Below are 12,495 nucleotides of genomic sequence, written 5' to 3'. Positions count from 1 at the left end.
GGTTAAGGTTAAGGCTTTTCTTGGTTTTTATTTTGTTTGAAATTTTTGTAATACGAGTTTAACGGGTTATTTATTGAAGATGAGTTACGTTACTGCTCAATGAGTGTCAGCAATATGCTTACTATACACCGTGTTTTTATTGAATTCCGTTAACTTCGGGGTATGGTTAATTACGTTTAAGAGAACTAAATGGCATAGTTAATTTTCAAAAATAAATTTTTTTTTTGCTTTTTTGACAAAAAAAAATTAAGTTTAAAAAGTAATTAAATGTAGCATATAGCGTTGTTGTAACACGGGCTTTATATTTAACTCAACCAAACAATTGAAACCTGTGACATATCAATGTCATTTCGAACATCGATCGACCGAGATTGTACTTAAGTTTAGTAGCAAATGCATGAACTCATTCTAAACACTAATGAATATGTAAACCGGCCCTAAGGCAAGTGTACACGCTTGTAGAGGCCTTATAGGAAAAAAAAAATTGATTATCTCCGAAATGGAGTTAATTAGAATATCGGTGTCTTTGAGAAAGTTACTTGATTTTAGCTCAGGAATGCACCCCTTAAATTAACGGAAATAAAAAAAAAACACGGTGTATACTCTTTGGTGTCAGTAGTTTATAATATTAAAGTATTCCCTATAAATTTCCCTAAATATCCGATTTACGGTACCTACACGGAGTACACGGTACACGTGCAAGACATAGGCAAATGCCATGAATAAAATTATAAATAAATAAATTATATTTGCAAAAGTTCCAAGCAAAATCTCTTTCATTAAAAACGGGTAACTGGCAACCCTATCGGCGGATACATCGAGAATCAGCATGTAAAATACTTTCCACCCGAGAGGGAATCCATCAATTTTACGCCATCCAGACCATCTGCGATCGAAACGCGAGCGTGAATCGTACTTACGGTTTAGCTACGACATTGCGCGACTGGCTTGGCGGCTGGCGGAAAACTGTAGGTGGGAACGAAAGGTCCGGTCGCTGTATCTCACTCCAACCTATGGTTGTCGCCTTAGCTGAAGCCAGTCGCGCAATGTCGTGGCCAGACCGTTACAATTAGATATTTTCTGGTATTAAGTAGTATGTAAATGTTTTACAGTTTTATCAATTTTTCCGTCGGCCGGTCTCTGATAAAAAACCGGACACCGGGTTCCGTACTTTTTAGTGTTTGTTGTTATAGCGGCAACAGAATACATCATCTGTGAAAATTACAACTTTCTAGCTATCACGGTTCATGAGATACAGTCTGGTGGCAGACAGACAGTGGAGACTTAATAATAGAGTCTCGTTTGTACTCTTGGGGTAAGGAACGCTAAAATACCATATTTAATACCGGGTATGGTCTATAACATGAGCAAATAATTAAAACATAGATTGTACTCCTCAAACGGTGACACTTTTGTTCAACAACTTTAAAAAATTATGAAGTATTTAGACTCCCTATTTTTCATACAAAATAAATATTATCTTCAATGGACGCCATCGCCACGCCATATCATTGTGATTGACGTTGCTTGTTACGCCAACAACAAAATTCGCAATACATTGCGTCTTTGAATAAACTTTAAAGTGTATTAAAAATCAAACCACAAGTTATTTTTAAAAGTTGCTGAACAAATGTTCGTCAGTATGAGGAGTACAGCCTACAGTTTAATTTTTTGCTCGTATTACAGGCCACCCAGTACCAAAATTGCCGGGCCAAATTGGATACAAGTGGCCAAGGATCGAGATACATGGAGGGCTTTGGAGGAGGCCTTCACCTGTGAACACAGGGTTCTTGAATAACTATTTAAAAAATAAATAAAATAAGTATGTAAACAAATTTTAAAAATGTTCATGAAATAAAAGGCTTTTTTTTATTATTTATTATTACAGGCCACACCCGGTATATCTGCTCACATATTAAACGTACACACTAGCCGCTTGCCTAATAAAGGCTGACACACATTCCGCGCAGAATGGCGCACATAAAGAATAATGAGCGCGAAATGAGGGACTCCCCTCCGAATTCCTCGTCCCGGTTAATGAGACTTGGCTGTACGTGTCGAAAGTGTCGCGACCGACACTTATTAAACGAGGAAACACTTTGTAGCATATCAAAGTCTCTGTAAAGACTTTGATACGCTACTCGATACTAGATGTCTCTCGTGATGGCGACTCATCATCTCAGCCATAAGACGTCCACTGCTGAAAATAGGCCTCCCCCTTTTATGGGGGGTGAATGCGATAATCGCCACGTTTGGCAGGCGGGTTGGCGATCGCAGTCGAGTAGACCGAATTTGAGGGACGCTGCTGCCCGTCCACCGGTGGTCTCTATCGGAGTGCGACTCACGAAAACTGTATTAAACAACAATTTACAACTAATATTAGAAGCAGAAGGGGTTGAAAATAAAAGTTCCGGTTAACCGGGTTATAATATTAGCTGATAATTGTTGAGCATTAGACTTTTGGACCCGGGTATGTCCTTAAACTACGTCCAAGACCACCAGTGGACGGGCAGCAGCGTCCTTCAAATTCGGTGTACTCGACTGCGATCGCCAACCCGCCTGATGCCAAGCGTGGCGATTATGGCATTCACCCCCCATCCGGCACGTATGGAGGTCCAGGGGGGAGGCCTATGTTCAGCAGTGGACGTCTTATGGCTGAGATGATGATGATGATGATTAGACTTTTCGGTCAACGCGACATCTATTGTCAAGTAGCGGTACTGATAATTTTGCTAGATGTCGACTACAAAAATAATAGTCGTTTTTGTACCAAAACTGATGTATGGAGTGAGCACTCTATGTACTTTTTCTTTATGATTTTTTCTCTGTCCAAGTACGGAACCCTAATAAAAAAACAAATGTAAACGTATCATCAAAAGGTAAGTAAACATAGCAGCTTGAACGTTGTACCCATTGTTATTTGTGTTGTACGAGCCGCAACGGAAATTACATCTCTTGAGGCTGATTGTGCTTTAACAATTTGATACGGTTTTGATCTCATTTTGATACAGCCTTAGGTCGTATCAAAGGCGACTCACACGCACCAATCCCATAGTTTATAAATCTGTGTAGTTTTAGATTTTTAGTCCTAGCTAACCTAACATTTAAGTAAAATTGTCAATCGGTTATAACACTCTTTTGTACAACTCCTGTTATTGGTCCCCGTGATACAGGCGTGCCTAGTGCGTACCAAAGTTAATCTTTTAGAATTGTAAACTTTTAGGCAATATATATTTTTCATTTTCATTTTCATTTTTTCAATCTCACATCATCACCTCTCTGGGCTTAATACAAAAAATAATTGAAGAAATATAAATTATATTATGTTTTCTCCGTGACAAAGCCCCAAACAAAAATTTTTGTTCGTCACTATTCAACTGTGGATCAGATATATATATGTAACAGCACAAAATTACAGGACGTTGTAAATGGCCTGAATCGCTTCGAGAAAAGGATGGTACGGCCGTGCCTCTTTATTTTGCTCGACTTGGCGGGGGCACTGCCGTGCCCCCAGATGTAGAAGAGTTGGTTAGCCGAATACGCAGGCAATAGAGCCCTTAGCTTCGTTGCCTTATCAGGCCCAAACAGGAGGGGCAAACCAAGGAAACGGTGGCGTAACGTCGCCAAAGATTTAAACGTGTGGATTAGCGGAAACCGATGTCCAGACCGCGTAGCCAAGATGCCGATCGCTTACGCTCCGTAGCGATCGAAACGCAACTGTCACTTTCGCACTAATATGGAAGAGTGATAGAGAGACATAATGCTTTTCGTTGTCGAAGCGATAGCGATTGTAACCTTGGCTAGGCCGGCTGGATAGAGCGAAGTGGAAGGAGGAAAGTAGGAAAGCGGACCGCCGCGTCACAGTACGGGACAAACACTAGTGCCACTACCACCAGTTTTGGCATTGAGATATTCACTCACGTCTAAGTTACTTAATACTTTCTATGCATCTCGCTCGTACTCGCATATTGGTGCAAGCGAGATGTATAGAAAGTAATTTACGTAGACGCGAGCTAATATGTCAATGTCAAAACTGGTGGTAGTCGTATAGGAGGATGATGAGACGAGTTGTTTTTTTTTCTTTGAGAATGCCTGGCTTATGCGGTCGTATCAAAATAAAATGAAAACATATCAAATGGTAATGTGCAATCGGCCTCCTTATTTGTTTACCGCGGCCTGAAAGCACGAATATACTCGCTTAATTTTGAACTCTACGGGAATTTCATAAAATTCAATTCAGCTTGGAAATATTAAACAAAAAAGGAAACTCAACTTTTTTTAGTCATGCATACACAAGCGTTTTCATTAGATTGCTTTGATTAAACAAAGTCCCCCGCTGTCTATCTGTTTTTGTGTGTGTATGTTTGTTCGCGATAAACTCAAAAACTACTGAACGGATTGTCATGCTATTTTCACCTATCAATAGAGTAATTCTTGTGGAAGGTTTCAGTGTATAATTTGTTAACCCGTGCGACGCCGGGGCGGGATGCTAGTACACAATATTACCCACTGACATTACATCAGCGTACCTATTGAACTCGAAACTGTTATTTTCCGCTATCCAACCCTGAAATAAGGGATTACAGATATGGGGTAGTAGAGCAAGGCCGGGTTATACCCGGAAAACCGGGTACCGATGGGAAATTGTTCGATGCTTGTTAATTAAAGTTGACAAGCGAAATATAGAGTATTAATTTGTTATAAGTCATAAAGTTCTCGACAAATTTCGCTCGACATGTTTCGATCCATTACGAGCAAAAGGTATTTAAGTACCTTTTGCTCTGTAAGGCTACGAAATCAGAAAGGGAATAAGTTTTTGGCAATTTTAGTACAAGCTTTTATCGCTGACTGTACTTTTCTTTCCACAGGCAACTAATCTAATGCTCATCGAAACAATTCTAAAAACCCCAAACACAATTAGGTTTCGTTGTTTTATCACATAGTCCCTATGGCTACCTCCGGTGTCCATCATCAGATCAGCTCGAAGACACCATAATATTGGATTGTCATAGAAAATGATATGTCGAACGCCTCGGCCCGGGCACGGCCCGGTCTAGCGTGAGTCATCCGTAATCCTTAGCAAACGAACGCTTTGAAGTATTTCCACCCGTTTGCGCCCAAGGGACGAAATGTACTCTCAAGGATCTCAAGGGACTCAATCAGTGAGGAAATGGAGCTTCGTTATATTTGGTCATTTTGGTTGCTTAGTTAAGAGCCAACAGGAGTGGTCATTTCTCCATACAAACCTACTCGACTGTTTCCTACGTGGGTTTTGATGCTAAAGCGATGATTTTTTCAACACAGATTAATATTGTCAATATCTGTGTCGGACCGTTTTGCTTTTTTTGATATTTTTGTTTTTTAAGGCCCTTCAAAAATGGCCAAAATGGCCTCATTGACTATGCCGCAATGAGAGGCGTAGTATTCAAAACTGATATTATCAATTAGCCAAAAAAGCAAAACGGTCCGAGTCCGTCCGACACCGATAATTTCATAATCATTTAGATTTTCAAATTTGGTTACGATTGATTAAAGAGTTTTGGAGGAGGAAACAGTCGAGTACAAAACCTCGATTTTTGAGATTTTTACGCAGGATTTTTCGCCTTGTCCTTATCGCACTCACTAATCGCACTAGTTTTAGGAGTCGCTTCCGTTAGCGAGACGGGTATATTTACCTAAAATATTTAAAACTCCGCTCCTGTTTCGTCTTAAAGATTCGGTGTGTGATTTTAGGAGAGTTAGTAAAACGTAATACAAATAACTAGTATTTCAAGCATAATGAATTAAAATTGGTAAAGTGCATCATTCTAATCAATTCACTGTCAGTAGTAATGTCATTTCTAGCGTCATTACTTTGACATAACTCCAATACTGACGAAAATTATTTAAATAACCTTCATTACTTGCCGTCATTCCTTCATGTCAATCCCTACACTATCAGTAAATACGTCATTCCATCAAAGTAATGTCAGTATTCATGATAGTGTCTGGCCCATATTACAGTTACATAAACGGATCAATGATAAAACTAATAAAATGCAGAGTTAAAAATTTAAATAAAATCTGTAAAGATGATGATGATGTGAAAAAGATATTTTTCGCTGTCTGGTCATACCTATATGGTACTAGTTAATAATAATAATGTAATGGAAAATATTTCGATAAGTTGAAATTTCCTGCAGTCGACATTACTGCACCTTATTACCTACAGATTTTGACATTTCAATTTAATTTGTTATAGAACAAATTAAATTTCCCCAATTAGTGCGCGTGAGATGCATATGTATCGTAGCAATCAAGGAGGCTGATTCTGATTTAAGAAATGTTAAAGGTTTTGGACTTAATTTAATACGACATTGACATTCGCTCTGGCTGTTCACACTGCCGGCGAGAACACTCGCTCTACTAGTTTGTCGCCGCAATAAGATAAAACTAGCTCAGCGGTACTCGCTCGGCGATGCTCGTTTCGTAGTTAGAACTCAAGCAGCGAGACCAATCAGTCTGCGTGTTCGGCTACGCTGCACCGCCCCAGCGAGTGACGCGAGTAATAGCCCGTCGCACTCGAACACGCCTATAGCCGAGTGACAAAACTATTGGAGCTAACACTCGCTTCTCGCCGCTCGCCCACTCGTTTCTAGTTTATCGTTCTACTCGCTTCGCTCATCGTCGGCGGTGGGACAAGTGGCTTGCATAATTATTCGAGCGACAAAGAGGCACATAACAAAATTTCGATGTTCGCTTTTCCCGATAGACCCTTGTTAACAAACCGCCTTGATGCATCAATGTCATATTTTACTGTCTGTGAAAACTTGTCAAAAAACAGTTTAAGTTACGTCTATGGTTTACTAGAGGCGATATTTTCCTTCACCGATAAGCTAGTGTCACAGCCTATTTTCTCGGAAACTACTGGACCAATTAAGTTGAAATTTGGTACACATATGTAAATAAGTGACCCAAAGATGGACATGTTTTTTTTATAATTTTAAAATACATAGGTTCGAAATTATTGAAGAAAATAGCCAAAAAAAGACCATTCCCCCCCTTTATCTCCGAAACTACTGGGTCTAAAATTTTGAAAAAAAAACACAAAATAGTTCTTTACCTATAGATGACAGGAAAACCTATTAAAAATGTGTAGTCAGGCGTAAGTCGGACTTATGTACGGAACCCTAGAAACGCGAGTCCGACTCGCACTTGGCCGGTTTTTTTTAAAGTAGTCACGACATGTCCCATATCTCTTATGTCAGTAATTTAAGAACTACGGAACATATTTTTGAAAGGTTAATAATATATGCACCCATATTTTTACACTTGACTGCACTATCGGAATAGGCCTCCAAGTTTAATTTAGTAATGTACAAGCAATTAAATAGCGCTTCCATTTTGTAGCTGCTAACGTCAACGTCAAATATTTTATTTTCTCCGAAAATATTTTTATTTAATAATCTAATTCTTTTATTCTAAATTTACGTCTACAAATTCAACAAAATGCAGCCTTCATGTGGGAAATGTGGCGGTAAAGCAGCCCCCAGGAAGTTTTTAGAGTGCTCGGGTTGCAATGTTCGGTTCTGTCTGGAATGTTTGGAAGAAATGGGAGTAGCTTACAAGCGTTATTCCTTGATGACAATCGAAAACCGCATGAGCTGGAAGTGCCGCTTTTGCTGCGTTAAATCGGTCAAGCCACCCACTATGAACAAACAAAAGAAATCGATGAGCCCGGCGAATAAATCTACCTCATCCAACACTCCATCCGTCAGTTCCCCCCGATCTTGCACTGCCGACACTGGTAAAGAAAATGTATCTTTCAACTCTAATTGCTTCACCCTAGTGCCACATAATCCGCCAATTACTGAGAGTACTGACATCGACGTCATCGCACGGCTCACTTCGGAAATAAAGCTATTGCGTAATGACTTAAACACACAGCTAACCAAGCTCTCTGAGACCGTCACAAAGTGCACGGATAAACTAGCTCTGTTCGAAAACAGGCTAACAACGGCTGAAACTAAAATTAAACTGCTGGAAGAGCAGAAACTTGTTAATCACTTTCTTCAACAGAGAGTCAGTGAGCTTGAAGAGCAACTCAACAACCAGGAGCAAATTTCTACCCAAAACGAGATCGAGATTATGGGTGTCAATGAATCACCCCAAGAAAATCCGGTGCATCTAGCGTTATGTGTTGCAGCAAAGATTGGATTAGCTCTGAAAGAAGAGGACGTAGATTCCGTGACCAGAGTTGGCTTCCGCCGTAAACCCAACGACTCACACGATTCGGGCAATACCAGACCTCGGCCTCTGGTAGTTCGCCTGCTACGACGTACCAAACGCAACGCATTTCTACAAGCTGGCAAATCTAGACACAACATAACGTCCGCTGACATCCAGGTAGCTGGTCCTCCACAAAAGCTTTTCTTCAATGAAAGGCTTACAAAGTCTAACCGGCTGTTATTTCGTGCCGCCCGTACCCGATCTAGACAATCCGGGTACAAATTCTGCTGGACCAAACACGGTTCCATATTTATTAGAAAGCAAGAAGGCAATGCTGCGATCCGGATTCGTCGCGTCGCAGACCTTGACCGATGTTTTGGTTGCCACACGAGCTCCGCTGCCGAGAAGTCCCAGGATGTCTCCTGGTCAGAAGCAGAAAATATGCAGCTTGAATATCCCTGACTTCCACCTTCTTACAACATTTTTGCGCTATTTTATTTACTATTACTCACTTCTAATGTTATTTTTCATATGTTCTTCTCTTAATCATGTTATATATTTATACACTTCATATACACTTCACAAATTTTACACCACACTAAAACAAGGAGCAGCGAGTAAAATCCAGGTAAGCTACTTAGGAGCGATGTCTGTATGGTATTTCATTATTTTTGTTTTTCGTTTCTATTTAAACTCCATAGATGGCGTTACTTGAGTTAGACAATGTTCTGGACAACGACCTGGCTATTGATTGTCACGCACTCGAAGTCCTTGAAAACTGTCAACAGTATCTCACCCCTAATTATAGTTTTAAATTGGCAGCCCTAAACATAAGAAGTCTCCAACGTAACTTCGATTCCTTCTTTGTGACATTAAATAGAATAAATATTGAGTTCGACATTATCATTCTTACCGAATGTTGGTTAAATGATTCTACGGTTATAGATTTACTTCCTAACTACCAAATGTTCCATACTACAAGGGTAATAAATAAAAGTGGTGGAGTCGTTGCGTATGTAAACAACCGTCTATCGGTAACCTGCACCGAACCACCTATCGACGACGCAAACTGTCTTGCTTTAAATATCGAGGGCCAAACTTCAGTTTTTGGCGTTTACCGGTCTCCTTCCTTTTCTGATTCAAGCTTATTTTTGAACTCCTTAGACGCTTTTCTCAATATTACAAACTCACGCCAAATTATCATAGCTGGCGATTTAAATATTGACATCTCCGATAACGCTATGCCCTCCCATCATAACCTACCAGATTATCTGAACCTTATGTCGGCCTACGGGTTTTTACCTGCGATTACTAAACCCACGAGGGACAATGCGTGTCTGGACCATATTTTTATTAAGGCCGCGGTTGATTCGATAGGTATTGTTTGTAAATGCTCCGTAACTGATCATGATATTGTTATGGCTGGCCTCAAGTGTCCTACACAAAATTCTCATAACAGAAATCGCTGGGTGCTAAAAACGGACTACAAATTAATCGCTCAAGAGCTGTCGGAGGTCGACTGGAGTCCTATTTCTAATAGTAGCGATGTTAACACTGCAGCTAACTACTTCAACACTATCATATGCTCTGCAATTAAAAATAACACGAAAAAGATAAAACTTAGCCGTGCTAAATTCAATATTAAGCCTTGGGTAACACCTGGGGTAATTAGGTGCTTAAAACACAGAGATAAACTCCATAGGGACTCAAGAGCCTCTCCTAACAATCCGATCACACATAAAATATACACCCGCTACAGAAACTTCTGTAACAACTTATTATATAATTTAAAAATCGAATTTCAGAACAAGCAAATACAAGAAAATAGAGATAAACCTAAAAAATTATGGAAAACAATTAAGACTATATGCCAATTTTCAAACAATATAAACGATGCCACCCACTTAACCAAATCTGGAAACTCCGCTCAAGAATCCCTTGATTTGTGTAATACTCACTTTACAACGGTAGGTAGTAATTTAGCTGATCAGATATTGTTCAAACTCGCGGAATCTCAACATAGTCTAGCTGACAAGTTTGTTCGCTCACATAGCACCCCACACTCATTTTTCATGCAGCCAACCGATATTTTTGAGGTAGATAGCCTTATTAGGCAACTTAAGTCTGACAGAGCTCCTGGATACGATGGCATTAAACCTTTACTAATTAAGGAAATAAAAGAGGTAATCCTTGAGCCTTTTGTCTGTCTCTGCAACCTTAGTCTAGAAAAAGGATACTTCCCTGACTGCTGGAAGTTAGCTATAGTCTCCCCGATTCACAAATCCGGCCCAAAAGATCTACCCACTAACTACAGACCCATCTCTCTCTTATGCATTTTCTCTAAAATTTTAGAAAAAATTGTAAATATTCGTCTCGTAAACTATTTAGAGAAACACTCACTGTTGTCAGAACATCAGTTTGGTTTCAGACGCGGCAAGTCGACTGAAGATGCCGTTCTTACTCTCACAAACATGATCTCTGGTCATCTAGATGCCGGTAAATGCTGTATAGGGGTATTCCTTGACCTGGCGAAGGCCTTCGACACCGTCTCAATTCCCATTCTTCTCAAGAAATTAGAAGCTCTCGGAATACGAGGCTCTGCACATGACTGGTTTTCCAGCTACCTAACAAATAGACAGCAATCAGTTAAGATTGGGGAATCAACAAGCAGCAGATCTGACATCTACTTCGGCGTCCCACAGGGCAGTATTCTCGGTCCCTCGCTTTTCATTACATACATTAATGACCTTCTTCAAACCACTATCCCAAACTCTGAATTCATCTGCTATGCTGATGACACCGTAGCTCTTTTTAGTGGTAATACTTGGGAGGAAACATACTTGTCAGCTGAGACAGGACTATCATTAGTATCGAAATGGTTGGATCACAATCTTCTCACTCTGAACATGAACAAAAGCTATCACATCCCATTCTCAAAGACATCAGTCTCCTCTGCTCCTCTCACATACCACCTAAAGTTACATTCCTGTGATACAAATAACTTAATCTGCTCATGTGGGTCCATAAGTAGATGCAGCACCGTCAAGTATCTGGGCCTTATCGTTGATGAACACCTTTCTTTTAAGCAACACTTGACTGGTCTATCCAAAAAAGTTAGAAAAATAATTTATTTAGTGAAACGGCTGCGGGACTGTTCACCTCTAAGTGTCCTTCGCGTTGTCTACCATGCCCTGTGCCAATCTGTTATACAATATTGTATTGCAGTTTGGGGCAGCGCAGGTAAGACGGCTCTCCTCGAACTAGAGCGTGCGCAGCGTGCTGTCATCAAAGTCATGCTAAGAAAACCTTTTAGATTTCCTACCGACTTGCTGTATAATGAAACGGGCATCCTCAGAGTCAGACAATTATTTATTTTCAGTGCAGTATGTAGAGTTCATAAAAGTATTACAAATTTACCGATAAGAGACCTCATAATGAGCAGACGTATATACAGAGTCCCGGTACCTGCTGTCCATACATCTCACGCCAAGAGGTCTGCTTCCCATATGCACCCATTTATATATAACTCTGTTTGCAAAATTATCGATCTAAAAACATGTACCTTATCAAATGTTAAATCCAAACTCAAAAAATGGTTTGTGACCCTATCCTACAATGATACGGAAAATATAATATGTTCTAATGTTTAGGTCTGACTTACTCGCTCTCCTACACCTTTCACTCACACACACACATACACACACATTCACACGCACGCACACACACACACACACATATACACACCCTAAAAGCATAAGCCTTATCACCCTCTCTCACACATCATTTTAACTAGGTTTAGTTACTGTTACCTACTCTTTTGTAAGCCCCAAGATACAGGCTCAGCCTAGTTTGGGGCTTACCGGACACCTTTGTGCATGTGTATTTTATTATAAATAAAAATTATTCTATTCTATTCTATTCTATTCTATTCTATTCATATGCAAGTTTCGTAGCACTTTGGTAATTGCTACGAGCGTAGGCCGTAGCAGATCACTCGGCTTCGTAGGCACACTGCCGTATTCGAACTTCAAGATATTCACAAGAGACGACACGTACTAGATACGTTATAGTTTAGATATCAACTAGTTCTCTTTTGCAGCGCAATTCGGGCAGCCGATGTCACTTTTACGTTAGATAGAGTAAGATATCTATCTATTAGATCTGAATTAGATCTCTTAGCCATATCCTGTGGAAATCGTTCAAAAGTATCTCCAGAATCGCGCAAATGTCAAATTTGACAGGTTAGATCTTAAACTTATCGTTATCGTATCAGAGTGATATCTAAAA

General features: G+C 39.9%; 1 protein-coding gene across 1 annotated transcript; it reads left to right on the top strand.

Annotated features, from left to right (window-relative positions):
• The first annotated feature begins 7,689 nt into the window (after positions 1-7,689).
• On the top strand, positions 7,690-8,670 carry LOC134669308 (uncharacterized). The gene has a single exon (XM_063526814.1). It carries the CDS (start codon positions 7,690-7,692, stop codon positions 8,668-8,670), a length of 981 nt encoding a protein of 326 aa, XP_063382884.1.
• The last annotated feature ends 3,825 nt before the right edge of the window (positions 8,671-12,495 follow it).

The sequence above is a fragment of the Cydia fagiglandana genome, chromosome 12 (genome assembly GCF_963556715.1).
Source record: "Cydia fagiglandana chromosome 12, ilCydFagi1.1, whole genome shotgun sequence".
In the NCBI taxonomy this organism is placed as follows: Eukaryota; Metazoa; Arthropoda; class Insecta; order Lepidoptera; family Tortricidae; genus Cydia; species Cydia fagiglandana.
Note: the sequence above shows the minus strand (reverse complement) of the source record. Positions and strands in the feature narration are given on the sequence as shown.

Excerpts from the sequence above, each read along its gene's own strand:
- LOC134669308 (XM_063526814.1), top strand. The coding sequence starts at position 7,690 with ATGAACAAACAAAAGAAATCGATGAGCCCGGCGAATAAATCTACCTCA.